The sequence below is a fragment of the Strigops habroptila genome, chromosome 1 (genome assembly GCF_004027225.2).
Source record: "Strigops habroptila isolate Jane chromosome 1, bStrHab1.2.pri, whole genome shotgun sequence".
NCBI classification, from domain to species: domain Eukaryota; kingdom Metazoa; phylum Chordata; class Aves; order Psittaciformes; family Psittacidae; genus Strigops; species Strigops habroptila.
Window position 1 is genome coordinate 59,732,277 of NC_044277.2, and position 17,822 is coordinate 59,750,098.

The following is a 17,822-nucleotide window of genomic DNA, read 5'->3' on the forward strand; positions in this document are numbered from 1 at the left end:
TGTCTAATTAAAGGCATTCACATTTAAAAATGTGGATCTTAAGGATTTCATAGCTAGTTAGATCTTTTCACTCACTTTTTATCTCTGTTGGCAGGAGTAGGAGCATTTCTGGGACAACTGGTTAAATTTGTGGGGAAGGTTGCTGTCAAAGTTGGAATTCTGGTGTTTGCTGCACATTTAGATGGTACCTGAATTCTATGAACCAAATTGCCCTCAAATCATCCTAACATGTCAAGCTCTAAATACTCTTTAAAATACTTTATGTTGGTGTGAATAGATTTAAAAAAAAAAAAAAAAAAAGAAAAATAGTAATAGAAATAAATGATGTTGAGAAAGAGCTTTTGCAATAGCCCCTAATATTTTTGTGTATGTTAGCTACATTATCTCCCAACCTCTTTTGGAGTTGTTACTGAAGCAAAACTTGGTGTTACATTTCCTTTTATTACAAGTGCTATTTATACACAAATTGGAGCAGATCATGATGCAGCAAAGAACTTTTCATACTGCATAGATTGTGCAGCAAAATAGTGCATTATCAGCATTACATGCCTCAGTGAGGAATGCTTTGCTGTTTTAAATCTCATCATTATGAGAAGGATTTAATGTCTAGATACAAAGATTTTACTGGGGACTTTTCAGCTAGGCTGTTGTCCTCTAACTGAAAATAAAAATTTGCTCATGATGATTAGACAAGGGGGATTAATGGAAGACCCACACTGTATATACTATTTAGATGCAACACCAGAGATCTACTTTATCAGCTAGAACATGGCTGCATTCATATTTGCTTGCTTGCTATGGGACAATCCCAGAAATATTTGGCAATCCATTGCCCTAGTGCACTTAAACTCCTTGTCTACAAGTGATGCAAAGTGAAGGTGGTGGAGGTCTCATAAAAATGAAGCACATAGTGTGACAGACCCATCTGTGCCAGCTTTATAAAACAAAAGTGGCCAATTTTATCATCATTGCCTTTTGTTCTGCACAATGCTATTCACGCAGTGGTTTTATGAATGCTTGCCGGTAGAGTCTGTAAGCCTCGATTTATCTGACTGCTTCCTCTCCTGTGCTGTCTGTTCTCAACTGCACTGCTAGCTTCCCTGCCCCCACGGTTTCCTCTCCTTACCCGGCCCTTCTCCCCAGACAAATCCGAGGTAGAACCTCCTAGCAATTTTCCAAGGTTCTGGGCTCAAAGACTAAACTAATTTGTTTTTGAATTGCAGATCAAACATAAACTGCAAAGAAGCATTTAATCAGTTAGGAGAAGCAAGGGTATGGCTTGTTTAAGTCCCAGAATCCATAAACCTGTAATGATTTTATTATATTGGTGTCAGTTTTCATTATTTTCATAAATGGGTATTCCCTGCTTAATGCATGATATTTGCATCTGATGAACCAACGAGTTTAAACATGGTTTGTTTTAATGCTTTGTGAATTTGCATTCAAATTCATCAGAAGTAATTCTATTTGAAATCACACAGGGCGAAACACAGTGGTTGTAAATCCATTTGAATTGAGATGCCAGAATCAGCCCATTAATCTACAAATCTACAATATAATTTCTGTATGGTTGGTGGGCCTTTGTTCTGTTTTTTCATGATGAGGCAGAGGGGATACCAAGTGCCTGTGTGGGAGGGGACGTGTTCGGGGAGGTTGTGATAAATTGACCGAGGGGGAGTATATCTTTGTTATGGAAACTGGCCTGTGAAAGGAACATATGAAAGGCCAGAGACCATGCTTTGAGCGTGTCTGTCACTGCCACTTGAGGTAGTTGCACGAGGAGAAAGGAAGTGTCTCAGATAAGCAGGCTTCCTAATATTTAGGACTGTAGAGGTTGCCATCAGCACCTTCCATGCGATCTGCAGAGTATTAAAGTTGGCGCAGAGCTGAGAGCAGCGCTATGGCCTGTGTTTAGTATTTTAAGCTCTCTTGCTAAACACGCTGTTAGTTTGGATTTTTCTGTTTTCTCGTGTTAAAAAGAGGATGAATAAATGCAGCAAGGTTCACCTCCAACAGAAACAGGGTCATTTTGGAACGGGTGGAGGGGGCTATATTATACCAAACAGTGTTTCATTTCTTTATGGCTGCAGAAGAAATCTGTACTTCTTTCAGTGCCTAGAGAATGGTTTCATTTTCTTAAGTAAACAGAATTGTCTGAAATTAAGATGTTTGTTTAAGCTGATAGTTACTAGATTTGAAGGTGTATATGTTATTGTCTGAGAGTGCAAAAACATGTATGTATGGGAGGGATTACTCTGTGAGAAGAAAGGTTTATCAAGAACTTTTTCCACACTACAGATTTTTCTTATATGTAACAATGATGTTTTCTGATAGAACTTACTTTAAAACTTACAAAAATGTAGTTATACATAATGTACTTAGCCTTTTAAAAGGAAATGTCTTTATTCATTTGTTTGAATAGGTGACAATTCAAAATGGAATTCAGCTGATACTTTTGAACGTGTTCATACAGTCATTTTGCTTAGTTAGAATCAGGCTAAAACCAGGCAGAGAGAGATATATTTGGCTAGCGGCAATAGTGGCTTTTAGCTAACTTTGTGAATGCCTTCCTGTGGGAACAAGCTGTGCTGGTTTGGCCCTTGTAAAGCAGAAATTAAAGAGTCTATGTCCCTGTTTTGAATGTCATTGACGGGGGCTAACTGAGCATCTAACTTAGAAAAGCATTTAAGCCTATGCTTAGCATTAGCTATATACTTCATTCCAAAGTCTAACTACAGACCTTTTCTTATGCACTTGCAAGAATTGTGGTGATCAGGAAGTCTGCCATCTGACATCTGTGAAATGAGCTGGTAGACTTGAGTCTTTTTCATAATGAACCAGTTTCCATCTCATAAAATTCTGTAATTGCAGATGGTATCGGTGGACACCTATGACAATCTCAGCAGAGATTGCAGCCCGGCATTCCTCATTATAGGATACATGGACACTGAACTCCACTCTGCTCGTGAACATGGGGTTGATTCATTGACAGGGCATTATCAGGAAAATTGCAATGATGTGACTAGTGCTTCACTGTGGGTAAATGGAGTACCTCAACTCTTGGAGTTGACAGTAAGCTCTTCTAAGAAATGGTAATGCTGTGATTAGGACATAAAGCAGGACTTGGTACACCTGGGAATTCTTGTGTGGCCCTGGCAACACACTTTCTGTTGTGTTTCACTTCTCTGCCTGGAAAATTCGGATAATGCTTTTTCGTTTTATGGTCTTATTTAGTGATAAATATATTACTAATTGTGAGCAATTCAGGAGATAGATACAGTTTTAGGAGCACATGGTTAGACAAGTGCTTTTAGATTGTAAACGCGTTCTGTTCAGTTTGCATTTGCATGTGCTTGTGCCTAGCACTAGTGGAAAGCAGGCCAATTTAATTTTGCTTCCTAATTCTGCATTGAGGAAATTAGCTTTAGCCACATAGACCTAAAAATCTTGCATAAAATTCAGTCTGTTGTGAACGAAACCCGAGCAAATAACATGTGGAAGAAGAAATACATTGATTTTGGACTTCTTTTAGCTTGTTGGTTTAGACACTGATACAGTTTTTGTTCTATCCGTGTACATTTTCATACGTGTATTTTCTTTTTATAAAGAAAATCATACCATTTAAATAGCTTTAAGGTCTTTTTATTTTAGTAGAAGCACCTGAATAATGTTTTCAGGGTACTTGGAGACACTCTGAAAGAAATGGTGAGCCTCAGTGGCCTTTGGAGCACTGGAACATATACCAAAAGATATAGCTATGAAATCTTATAGTAAGCCCTACCTGGGACTTGTAGCAGCTGTTTCAACCTGTGATGCCATGGGCTGCTCAGAAGCTCTTTAATCTGCACATCTTTGAAATGACAGACCACAATGAGTCCTCCTGTGCATTTTGCCTGTTACATGCCAGAAGTTAGGAGACTATTAGTTCACTAAGCTAGAATAGCTGGAAAAAGAAGTATTAAAAAAAAACAGTAGCTGAAATAAGAACCCTTTAACGTAAGTGTCAGCAGGAACAGTTTGTTTTTCAGTGTTTTTGAAAATCAGATCTTCCAGGTATCTAGCTCCAGGCTTACGCTGGGTTTTTTTGGTGGTGTTACCAGGTGGTGTTACCTGGTCTCTATCTTGTTGTATATCACAAGCTTTACTGCTTTCACAAAAATTATTATAATTTCCTCTGAAATCTTGTCTACTGCACTGAAAAATGTGAACAAAGTTCCAGCAATAGTAAAAGAGCTCAGGGTGCACTTATGTTACCACTAATGATGCTGTAGCAGGTCCTATGTAATAGCAGAATGAGAACTGCATTCACGGGACTGTGCATCATGCTGCAGACAAGTATACTAGGAGCCATAGTGATTTTAAACCACTTGGCATCGTTTAGTTAACATGGTTTTAAGCAGTGTTTGGCTTCAGTTGTAGACGGATATATAAAATAAATCTTTGAACAAGTGCTATCAGAAGTAAGAGCTAAGCAGCATTTAAAATATATTAGTAAAATGTGATCACTATTAGGTTTTAAAACATTCTCTCTTTTCCTACTCTAAATTGGGCCACAAGAAGTCAAAAATAAGAGCTAATTAAACGCCCTGATGAGTGGCAGGGTTTGCTTACTAGTCCATATTTGAATAGGATTCATCCCTCATATGATTGACAGTCATAGCAAATTCTTTGGCTTTTTAAGACTTGAGGCGCCACACTCTTGGGTGAACTTTAGTTCAGAATGGAGTTGTTTACAAAAGTTAACCAAGTGGTTACTGCAGAATTGCGTGCTCTGTTTCACTGAACTGTTCTGGAATAGCATGGATTTGCAGTACAAATGGTGATGACTCAGGTTAAAACATATTCTAACTACTGTTCAGTCAATTTATTCCATCTGGGAGCTGGAAGTAGATGAGGTGGCTGAATTGGCTTTCCATTGCTCGCTATGTCCAATGTTTTCCTGCAGTATGGCATGAATATTCTAGTGTTTCATCAAAATCAGATTATGCTGATCCAAATGGGACAAAAATTTTCCTCCCTCTCAGCATTTGCAGAATATGTAGCCAGAATACGTGCACTTAAACCTTCAATATTTCCCTGCAAGTCAGCCTTCTCGTAGTTCTTGTTTCACTATTCTGAATATTCCTTAGTCAAGATCTCACCCCTAGAGAGGTCAAAACATAATTCAGTTGTGTCTGTACCAGAACAATGTGCAGCTGACATGCCTTTGAACGTGCAATTAAAAATTGCTTTGGCCTGTTTTCTCTTCCTGTTTTACGTTTTCATAAACTCATATGTAATTTGATGAGCACTGTCATTCTTTAAATTTCTTCAGCATTACAGTTCTCAAGGGACTTCTCTCTCATTGAATGTCACTTTTGCATATTTACTTTCTCCTCAAGTGCTAGTATGCAGTAGCACAAGTTAAATCTTGCATCGTTATTTTTCTATTTACTTATGCTACATCCTGTTTTTCTTCATAATGATGTTAACACTTCCTTCCAATTTAGTATTAACTCTCTATGCTATCTAAAAGCTGTCAAGTTCTACCTCTAGCTAACCAACATTTAGGTAGTTTTGTTGACAGAGTAGTATGAAAATTATTCAGACCTTGAAAGCACAAGTTTGCAGCTGAGTGGAAGCATCTCGAGTAAGGAGCTTCTGAGCACTTAGGCAGAGCTGCAGTTCCCATGCAGCCCTGGCACACACACCATCTTAGCAATTCCTGCGTCAGTAGTGCTCAGCAGTGGCTCAGAAAGCACCACCTTTGGTGTCTTCTGTGTTGTTTTATCTACGCACAGCCTAGTGCCTTCTAACACTGGAAGTGGAAGACAGCTCGTTTAAGTACTTCTCTATCAGTAGCACTGAAAATATATTTCTGTCAGCAGAAGGGTCAATTATACGAACAGCTCTTCCTTTGAAGATATGCTGGAAACATGCTGCTTCCATCCTTCACCAGAGGTGAATCATGAAAAGAAGACTTTGTCACAAACTCAACCCTTGAAAGTGGTATAAAAGAGTTACCCATCTCCCCAGATTCTACTTCCCATCCCACGTCCCAGAACCAGCATGTACCTCTGCTTCACACTTCCAAAGTAATCCTACAGTTACTGCTAAGCCTGTGGCACTCTGAGATGAAAAATCAACATCTTTTCTGACTATTGTCATTTTGGGCATGATAAGCCTTAATGCTGTGAGTGCCTCAGGAGGAGTGAGGGGCCAGCAGAGGGGAAGGCCTCTGCATTGTAACTGGACCACCTATAACCAGCCCTATTCCCTGCTTCCCAGAAGTTGTTGGATCCCTTACCCTGAGGCTGACTTTTGGGGTGGGAAATCTGATGTCAGAAGCTTGGGAACTGGCTTCATAATTAATCCACGCTCATCTTATGCAGTGTACCAGTCTGGAGACAGCTGTGCTGGTGGTTGATCCTATACTGTGGTTATACATGTAAGGTTGAAGCACCTAACCAGTTGTTTTTTTCAGACCACAGGTTGGCATGACCTACAGCTTTCAGACTAAATGATTGTGGTGCTCCTTAACAGCTGGAGATCTATTGCAAAAATATATAAATATTATTAGCTACAGGCATTACATTTGATGCTATAAAAGCAAAGAAATAGATCTTTCTCCACTGAAAACTTGTACAAGCTAAAACCATAAACCCTCCTTCCCTTGTTTTCTTCTGGAACTGGTTGTAATGCTCTCTTTCTCACACTGTACCAGCCTCTACCGTTTGACCAGGTGTGTCACTCCTTCAGTTTTCTTTCCTATATTGCTGAGCAGGTGAGAGACAAAAAGGAAAAGATCAACTCTATGTCAGTGTCCAGATAAAAAGCTGCAAATTTAAGTTATGAAGCTCACCCTTTTTAGCAAAATTAACTGATCTCATATTGGCCCAGCGTAGCCCAGCTCCTTCTTTCTGACACTTTATTACTTCTAATCATATGAATCAGGGCTCATTCCTTTATGATTTTGATGAAGTCCGCAAAAGAGTGTACACTTATCTCCTCTGATGCTTTGGATATTGAAAAAGAACATTTTTTTTTCTGCTGGGTTAGTGTATTAATTGCTTTACTTATTAGATGAGCGTTAGCTTTTGATGTAACCCACTCCATAGATTCCTGACACCTTACATGCTGAGAAGTCCTGTCCTTGAAGTTACTATAGTGCACAATGATCAGAACTTAGCGCTGATGTTTTGTTAGCATTTACTAGCAATGTCTTGGCAGAGGGTGACCTCTAGTATGGTCTCTAAACATTTTCAATTTATAGACTGAAGAATTTCTGCTGTCTTTGCCTCTCATTCTTTTGAAGAGGTCAGCCCTTTATGAATTTGCCACAAGAAAGAAGTTCGCAATACTCTATATACTTAAACAGCTCAATAGGAATACAGCCACAATGAACATACAACATACAATTCATTTTAATATTTATAGAAGAAATTCACAGTGTTGTAAGTGTACACAAGCAGCTGCTGTCATTTGGCTATGAGCAGATGTTAGACCTCCAAAAGCTTCGCTGATAATTAAAATACTAACAGTTAGTGTTTTACCCCAGCTGCAGGTTCTGTTTACTGTAAATTTGATTTTAATGGTGCCTCTGTGCAGTTATTGAATAGAGGTTTGTTTTCTACTATACATACAAAAGTGTCTGCAATGAAGACAAATGGTTATTTCCCATAATATACTCTGGAAAGATATGAATATACACTGTAACATAGTTGAATTTATAAATGAAATACAGATATGACTATCACATTGGAACTGCTAATTTCTGCTATCTTAACTAACAAAAAGAACTATAGAAACTTACTATTTCTAGTTATTCCCAAGCATTCCCCCTAAAAACTGCTGTGTTTTTCAAATGGGTTGAGACATGCCCTTGAGCAAAGAACAGGTGCTCCTTTTTACTGAATGGGTGCATAAATCAGAATAAATAAATACAGGGAATCACGATGCTTGTGTTTGATAGATATGCAGAAGAATATAATTTCTGCTTGATCATTTAATAACATGATGTTTTATTTTAGGTATCCCTTACAAGTGTCTGTTCTCTTTAGTGCATGTATGTACATCAAACGTTAGGGAAGACTAGCCACTTTCAGAATTGTTAATCCCAAGGGCCTGATTATGCAAACACAATGCATAATGCAAGGTACCATGTCTAGTCCCTTTGAGACTATTGAGGCTAACTATGGCGGTAAGCAGTACGCTTGATAAATAAATGTTTATAAGACCGGGATCTAAATGTATATATTCTTGAAAAACAAAAACTCTTGCTGAGATAATAATGACAAAAAGGTTTTTTTGCTTTTTTTGACAAAACATTTGCTGTCTGGGACTATACCGATTTAAGAAATCCAGATAATTTACCTTATGAGCAGAGCTTGTGGTGGATTTCCCCCTGATTTTCTCATATTAGTGTTCATATTATTTTTCGTATTATATGTTCCGTCTGCCTAGGAAACAGACATCTCCAGTTTGACCAAGTACGACTGGTATCTTTCGAAATTGGGATTGATTTAGAAGTGCTAAAAATGTGCTTTTCAGTTGCACTGCAGGAGATAAAACAGAAAAAGTGCATCCATGTAACATCAGTGTCAGTTGTTCCCAAACTGAAGCTGGACTGCCAAGAAATGTCCAGGCTGGCTATTCTCATCTCCAGCTGCTAAATTGCACTGGAAGAGCTAATTAGAATATACCAAATACATTCCTAATGCTGCTTGCCCATATAGGTAATTGCTGTATACGCCACAGTGAGGTTTTTGCTCATGCATAGGAGTTGAGAAGACGAGCCTGCATGGTGACAAGCAGGTAAAGAGAAAAAGTAGTCTACAGGAAAATCACCTATGTGCAGGTTAGGCAGTTGTAAAATCTGCACATTAACACTGTACATATTTGCTGTGATTAGTGGGAGTTTCAGTTTGTATATACTTATTTGCATAGCTTCTGAAACACTGGGCTCTATAGTGTTCATTTTTAACCTTGCGTGCAGGAAAGGAGAAGCTGAAATTTTTCATAGAGAAGGCCTTTTCCCAAAGGTTAATTGGACACTGGAGGGAAACTAAACCAAACCAAACAAACTGCCCATACACCCTAACTGAATGGCTTAGATATTTATTTTGGTAGTTGTTTTTTCTTTTGCTTCTTTTTTTTTGCTGTTGTCATAGTCCTCTGAGGTGGGCGAGGTAAAAATAACAAGCAGGAAATTTAAGTCTGCTTTTCAAAAGAAAAAAAAAACAGAAATATTTCATTTTACATTTTAAGGAAGCTAAAAGAACATCTGCTGCTTTGTTCAAGATACCTGAAAGGTTAAAATTTCATCCTTTATTCAAGCAATTCTTAGAAGACCTTGAAGTTTCTAAACGTGATTGAGTGGTTAAGGACAAAGCTAGAAGCCAAGGATGCTTTGAGTTCCGGCATTGAAACATGACATTACTGCATTTTTAAGTATAAAATGAGCTATGAAAATTATTTGGGAATTGCTTTTGTTGTTAATTTTCTTTTTACGGTAATAATATACTAAAATGGAAAACAAACAAACAAACAAACTTGCTGCCTCGATATCTCTTGATATGTGTACTTTGTGTCATTGGTGGATTTTTATGTCCCTTAGGGAGCTGCTTAAGTAAGTCCCCTATAGGTATACTTATTTGTACGGCTTTACAAATATTTGCTGCCTTTGTGGACATAATAGTTCTGACAGAGCCATTTTGGGTTGCTGATTTATTTCACTTCTTGATTTGACCCATCCTATTTTCTTTCCTTCAGCCGAAGACATGAATGAGCCTTAATAACAACTTATTTAGTAGCTTAACTAGCTGGTTTAGAAAATGCCATGCATTGCTTGCACATAAAAATCTTACAACTGTGAAAGAATAGTTTTTACTAAGGAATATAGATATGAAAAATATGTCTTCTTATTATGGCCTCCAAAAATCAAGGAAGTCCTAAATTTATGACATTATGCCATAGTCCTTAGACTTCACTTAATGAATTAAAGAAGAGTCCATTACAAAAATCACTTAAAAAAAAAAAAAAAAAAAAAAAAGAAAAAAAGCAGAAACTTGGAGCTTGATCAAGGCCTAAATTATTTTTTTATTAATTTGAATGGTGGACTTACCATACCATTGAAAATATTGTACTGCCATGTAGACAATAATTTTTCAAATGAGAAAATCAGTTGCTCATTCAAGTGATGTCCAATATAAGTTGAATGTTCTACATCTTTTAAATTCTGGGAAGGTTGTATTTAAATGAAGGAAAAGATGTTTCTTTGCATTCACATTATTTAATATTCATTGCATTTTAGTATATACCAAATACTCATATGTGTCAATAAATAACATACCTAATCACCAAAGTATGAAAAATTAAGTGTTGCTGAATAGGGTGCTATAAATCAGGCCTCCTAAAACTTTTTCAGGGAAGGAAAAATAGCTGGTTTAAGCTTGCTGTGTAAATGCAGATCATTTCCGTCGTCATAATAGATTATTTCATTCATGACTTACTGCTTTGTCCTAAAGGTGCTCCTTGTGAAGGATGTCCTCAGCCTGGCCTCACCATGCACAGCCGCTTGCTGCTACTTTTGGGGAAGGGTTAGAATTCTAAAGAGGCCGCTGGCTGAGAGCAAAGTAGTGCTTTACATATAATATTAGCCCAGACTTTCCTAACGCATTACGCATTTCTTTCTGAGACAAGTCTCCTTAATGCCATCTTTATCTGCTACACGATGCATGAAATCTACTTTCTGTTTTAGAACTGCGGCTGACCCCCGACCCCGCGAGTGGCGCCACAATGTGACCTTTCTATTGTCATCAGCTTTCATTCTCCTGAAAATTCTATGAATTTTTATTACAAGTTTTTTTAAACCAAGCTGAGGCTTCAACAAATTACTTGACACAGATGAGATGAAGTTGTTGAAGTAGTGTTAGATAAGTTTTACAGCCAGCATGTGTGCTGCTGAACAGTACAAAGCCAGTGTCCTACAATGTCATACACCAGTAACTGCTGAGCCTACTATTGGATAAATACATCATTTTATGGAACATTGATTGTTCTATAAACCCAATGGAGTATTATGCTCTATGATCAAACCATTTAGATTGTGTGTAGAGCACAGAAAATGCCATATTCAGGATGGTACTAAAAGTGCCATTTGTGTATTTTATGGATGTCATTACGGGGGAAACTTCTCTCTGTAGGCCCTGTTTACTGCAAAATTTTTTAGTCTGTAATGACATTTTTCATTCACAACGTATGCCTTCAAGAGAGGGGGCCCTTGTTTTATTTGTTTCATTCGAGTTTACTGCACAAATCCTGTACATTTTAATTAAATGTAAGCTTAACAAAAGAATAAGGTATTTATTCTGTGGGGAGCAGATGATGACAGTAACAAAAGAATAAAACAGACACACAAAAGAAAGTCAGGTATTGAGTAAAAGAGAGGGAAAAAGGTACTAAACCCTATTTGTAGTTTCCCAGAAGCACGTTAAACATCAAAGCATTTCTTTTAGCCCTATTTCAGGAGTTTGTGGTCCCTGAGAATTAAAATAACCTGAGAATATGGATTTAATGTCTAAAATATCCTGACATTTTCAAATAAAAAACTAACAGTCGCTCAGGACTCCAACTGATAAATAATGGCTCTGCTGAAATGACAGACTTCTTGGAAAGAAACCAATTCTGTGATCATTGCACCCCTAGATATGAAACACCTCTTTACAAATTGTCTGAATATGAGCTCTTGTATCATTATATTTTGTCATTTTAATGCCTATTTGCGTATCTTTTTAATTTGCAATGACATGCAATCAGCAACAAGTCCACTTTTCCTAATATTAATGTAGGCTTGTATTGCAGCTTATGTTTGCCATGTCAGGCAACACTTACCCCTTCTCTTTACCCATTTTTAAGAGGGGTGAGAGGCAGGCTGGATTTACTAGGGCAATATGATTTGTTGCTACATACAGTCCAATAATGTGACACGTTCCTTAAATACATAAAAATTCCTACAAACATTGTGTTGGACAGCAGTGCTCCATTATAGAATTGCACTGCTCCAAAGTTGAAATAGCAGCTAAGCCTCAAAATATGTTGTTTTCTAAATATCTTCCTTACTTGGCTTTTCATTGTTAAAACAAAAGAAAACCAGTAAAATCTGCAATTCATATTTACCATGAAAAAATCACTAAAATTGAAGTTGATGTTCCCAGTAAATTCTTGGTCATAGTCCAGTTAAAATTTAAAGTTACAGTAGATTCACATTAGTTTAAATGACACTTGAACTTCTACACAGCTCAACATTAATTCATTATAGTTGAAATGGAAGAATCTTCAGTGGGTGAATCTTTTACAATCTGATTGAGGCTGTTACATTTTATAGGAGCCATTTTTCAAAGCAGTACTGACAGCACTTGAAGTTATTAAATTGCTGAATCAAAAGATGGACCTGCAATCGCATTTATGAACTGTGATGGAATAGCTGGGGTTGCACTGAGCTGAGGTTAAGATGTTGGTGTAGTTAAGCTTCATCACTCCCCTTAGTGACAGCAGTATTTACCCATGTAGTTTACTTTAATGGTCAGGAAGTAGCTTAACTCACCTCTGGATTCAAATAGATTAAGTAAGCAGTCAGAATGGCATAATTATCAGTGCTGCGAGGGATTCACTGGATAGCTCTTCACCCAGGAGACTTCCCATTCAATTGCATAGAAAGACTGGAGTTGCATAGATTCACAGGTACAGCCTTTATTTGAGGAGATGAAAACAGGATGAATTTCCCTTTTCTTTCCCTTCCCCAGACGGGAGCGTCTCCTCAATGCAGTGATGTTGTGTCCCCTACATAAATTATCATGATCTTAGGGGAAAGATGTCATGATTTTGCTGTGCTCATGTGAAAATTATGATCGTAGAGTTATTTTGATTTTGAAATCCAGTGGAAAATGCATGATTTGTAGAGTTATTTTGATTTTGTGCCACATCACTGCCAGGCTCCTCTTTTATCATGTCAACAAAGCAAGATTCCTGAGAGAATTAATTACTTCTACTCTATTATAAAATGTGGAGGAGCTAAGATAATTGTCATTTTATGTTGATTTCCTCTTCCTATTTTTCTGCTCTTTGGGGGGTCTTGTGAATGTCAGTGCCTACAGAGAGCACAGGAAAAGTGGGGATAAGAACCAGTCGTACCACTGTAAGCTTCCTTCTCGCTTATGCCTGACAAAATGTACTTCAATTGCATGTGCCAGATTTATCATGCAGCATCACCTGGAAACACTCTAAGGGTTTAAATTGTTAATTTTCTTTTCCAAAGATAACCTGCCTTACAAACTAAGATGGAGAAAGTTGTATAACATCAGTTTAGACTTGTGAGGGTGATTTGCAGCTTTTCAGCTTAACAGAATTACTTCTTGTGCTTCACAGTACAGTTCTCAAAGTTTTTTTTTTATTACCAAAGTTTCGTAATAAAAATAGGTGGGTGGATGGATGGATGGATGGATGGATAGATACGTACATACATACATAGAGAGATGCATACCACCAAGAGCTCAACCTTTTGAGCTTTGGCATTACATTGGAATATTAGTTTGATATGCGCCTTAGCGTATCAAGTTGTTAAGAGGCTGCAAGATGCCAAGTACTCAGTCTCCCAGTAACAGCTTCTAAATATGAACTTAAGCAACTGAGTCTCTGGTTTTTAGAACCCAGTTTAGTTCTCTGTGGGCCCTAAGGCCTGACAGCATTATGCTTTGGGTGAAAGAGCCTCTTTCGAGCAGCTTTAGTAAAATTTTCTTGGCCTCGAGTTCAAGGGAGCATGTTATTCTCTACAAGTCTCTTGGTGGCTTGGAAAGTAGAGTGCTAGTCTGAAATTTGACTGTAAAAGTCATTTTTTTCTTGCTTGTTTTATCTTAAACAAGCAGTGGTGTATCTATGTGTGTTAGTGATCAGATGCTATACCTGTTATTCCAGAGATGTGATTTCAGTTTGTATAAGGGAATTTAAACTACAGCATGGGTGTGGGTAGTCTCAGCAGCATGGACTTAATTGGCTTTCCCAAGGCCCATCTGGCATTACACTCTCACCTCGTTCTCAGTGTCCAGGACCCGCTCTTCACTCTGTGTGCATTTATTGTGGCCCAAAGCTCACTTCCCGGGAGCTGCAGGGGTGCTTCGTGGTGGCATTGCCACAAGGAGACAGCAAGTGCTAGAGCTGTTCTGCCATGAACATCCCTAAAACTGGTCACAGCATGCTCTCAGTTATGCCCTCCCAGAAATGCCAAAGGCAACCCTGAGGCCGTGCGTTGAGGATGGTGGGCTTGACTTTATGCACCTGTGGGCACCATTTGCTTTGCTGGAGCTTTATTGTTACTGACGAGAACTGGGAAGGAAACTTTCAGTGACCCAAAACCAGACCAAGTGGCAGAGCAAGCAGTTGGAATGTGGAGGTTACAGGTATTTTAATTTTTAATTAATTTCACATAGAAATATTTAAGGAGTGTAATTAAGGTTTCGCTGGATGATATTTTATAGAATATCCTGCTTAGGGTAAGAGATCTACAGGGTGTTTTCTCCAGGTAACTCGGCTAGTGACTGAGTCAGTCAGGTGTGCTGGAGAAGATGCTAGGTGGGAAATGAAGGGGAAGACAATGGCATCAAAATGACAGCATGGCAATTACCTCGCCAACAAAAGCAGGGTATTAAGAAGATCAGCCACAGTTTTTCACACCCAGATATGTTTAATGTAATATACGATCCTAAAATTCATTACTGAAGAACTGAAATATCACCAATAGGATCTTCTGTAAAAGATGTGTTAATGGCTTTTAACTGTATACTGTATTTATCTGGGCTTTTTCATACAGCATATTTTAAAAAACACATTTAAATTGTTAATAGGCTGCAGAATTGTTAAACTCAGCAATTATTTCAACCTGTAAATATGCTATTTGGAAAACATGCAAATTGGGTTTGTTCACTTGCTCATTTTATCTGTGTTTTCTGCCAGTGAAATCTAAAAATTGTCAAGGAATTTTTTTCCATTTAAGCTACAATTTGTTAAAGGAATGAACTGATATTTGCCATGATACCATGTTAACAGCATATTTTGTCTTGTAGGCATTGTGTCCAAGTCCTATGAGTGCCGACTGAAGGGACAAGGAGCAACCTTTGTGGAAACTACGAGTCCTTTTACTGCAGCAGCACTGGGAGAGGTTTCTCCAGTTAAAGAGAAGGTCTTTCGGGGCAGTAGAAGACAGCCAGAGTCACCTGAAGAAGTTCAGCAAGTTATTATTATTCAAGGATATGATGGTGACTTTGCAATTGATGCCTCTGTGGAAGAAACAGCAGCAGCTACCCTTCAGACTCTAGCAATGGCTGGTGAGATGGCCAGAGTGGTCCATATTACAGAAGACGGGCAAGTCATAGCTACAAATCAAAACACCTCACACGTGAGTAGTATGGTTCCAGGGCAGATACTTACTGAGCAGTTAGCAGATGGTGCAACACAGGTGGTAGTGGTTGAAGAAACAGGAACTGATATGGAGTCGGCTGTTCGAATAGATGCAGTTCCTGACTCCAGTAGTGCTGTTCTGCAGCAGATAATGCGACAAGAAGTTTTAGATGCTTCTGATGCTACAGTGCATCCTCCAGACTCCTCCTCAGCATTAGATGCCCTGCTGTGTGCTGTAACAGAGCTAGGTGAAGTGGAAAACAAATCTGGACTCCTTGACAGATGCAGATCGAGTCACAAAGATTTCTTGCAAATGCCAAATCCAGAGATGCCCAGCATTCCCAGTGACGTGGAGGGACAAGAAATACAAATGTTCCATGAAGTTCAAGAGACGCAGGAAGATACTGAACCTATGGAAGTAGTGACGCGGGTCATGCACCCATCGGCTATAATTGCATCTCAGGAGAGAGCTCAGGCTGCCTTGGAGAAAATGGTCCAAGGAGTATTACAGTTTGCTGTATGTGATACAGCTGCAGCCGACCAGCTGATGAAAGAAGGTGTCACTCAGGTCATTGTAAATGAGGAAGGGACTGTACATATGGTAGCTAGAGAAGGCTCTCAAATAATTATGCAGGAAGCTGGTAGCCACACGCTCAGTGTCCAGAGCGAGCACATGGATTTAGTCCAGTCAGATGGGGAAATATCACAGATTATTGTCACTGAAGAAATAGCTCAAGCTATGGTTCAGGGTTCTGATGGCAACTTCTCTGAAGGTGCAACCCACTACATCGTCACAGAATTGCCACCAGACATGCAGGATGAGCCTGGTGTGTACTCACATGCTGTGATAGAGACGGCTGGGTCTCAAGAGATTTTGCAGGCTGGTACTGCTATAAAAGCAGAAGCCATAAACCATGATAGAGCAGAACAGTTAACAAGCATGGTCATTTATACGGAGGGTGGCTCACAAGTAATTCAGGGCCAGAGAGATGATAACAAAGTAGAAGAAGCATGAAGACTTTCATCGCCTAGGCTTGATGCAGGGCAAAGCTGGAAATTTCTGGATCCATGGAGGCACTGGAATATTTACTGTAAAACCTTCTCAACACAACATCCTCCTAGTCAGGTAGCGAATACCCACCCTGTGGGAGGTGAAGGTCAGCTACTGGGAGGATTTCACTGAAAAAGGTAGTACAATCTTGTTACAATAGCTCTAAGAATTATTATATGGATTATTATAAAACAAGCATATTAGAGTACAGAAGAGAATAAAAAGCTCCCCCCCCAAAAAAGAAAAAAAAAAAGTAGGTATTGTTCTGTTTACTGCTTTCTTTGTTGTTTGGGGTTTTTAAAATGTTGTTTTATCTCAGGGTAATTCCCTGTCTTCCATCATTTTTGTCTAACATAAACACAGGAGTAAAATAATTCAACGTATGTGTACATTTTGTGAACAGATAAATAAGCAAAAAAAATACAAACTCCACAATAACCAGGTGAATAGGTACTGTAATTGGTGCCCTTCTTCATTTTAAAGAAGAACAGGTGACATTTTGCTTTCTAGAATCTTACTTTAAAATATCCCTGGCTAAAAATATGTCATCAAAAATAAGTATTTTTTGCATCTAAAATTAAATTTTTCATAGTAACTTACTCTTTCATGGTATCATATAGGACTTTCCCTAAAGAAGAGCTACACTTCAGAAAACTCTTGATTATACATATTCAGGATGAAGAACTTGATGCCTGTGACTTCCACTTAATTTTAGATGAGAGTCCTACATAAGAAATGTGCATTTTTTGGAGAAAAATATTGTCACTGTCAGAGTTTTGCTTTTCTTATAAATAGTGCTTCATATAAATACCATTTTACAGTCATTTTGTGAGCGACTTCTGAAATGTTATGGGGTTTTCTAAAGAAAATTCTGACATTGACATTAACAAGTAGAAAAAAAAAAAGGTGACCTTGTATTTCTTGCTTAGTCCAGAATGTCAGTTATTTACTTGTGGATATACTGCAATCGTTCAATGCAACTTCATGTCGAAAAGATTTGTTTCATGATACAACTGCTTTTGTTTCTTTAAAAAAAATGTAAACTATAAACTGGCAAGGTTTGGGGTTTTTTTTTTTTTTTTTTTTTTTTTTTTGTCTTTCAAATAAAATGTTAACATTAAAATGAAGCATCATGATTTTTAATATTAAGCAATAAACAGAACTGGCATTCAGCAGGAGCAAACGAATGCTATCTGTTATGTCTGTGCATTTTCTCTTTTCCTTTCTCTAGCTTGCTAGATAGATAAAGATAAAAGAATCTAATTTCTGAAGTGTGCCTCATGCATGCTTAATATAATTGTGTAAGTGTTTAGGGTATAAGCCATGCTGACTCTAGAGATAA

The 17,822-nt window shown here is 38.1% G+C and overlaps 1 protein-coding gene across 1 annotated transcript in view; it reads left to right on the forward strand.

The window, feature by feature from the left end:
• Positions 1-17,545, forward strand: part of ZNF407 (zinc finger protein 407) — a 337,896-nt gene extending 320,351 nt beyond the window's left edge. Inside the window, 1 exon segment of the mRNA XM_030494084.1 lies at positions 15,096-17,545. Within this exon segment, the coding sequence (XP_030349944.1) occupies positions 15,096-16,444 (1,349 nt within the window). The 3' untranslated portion in view covers positions 16,445-17,545.
• The last annotated feature ends 277 nt before the right edge of the window (positions 17,546-17,822 follow it).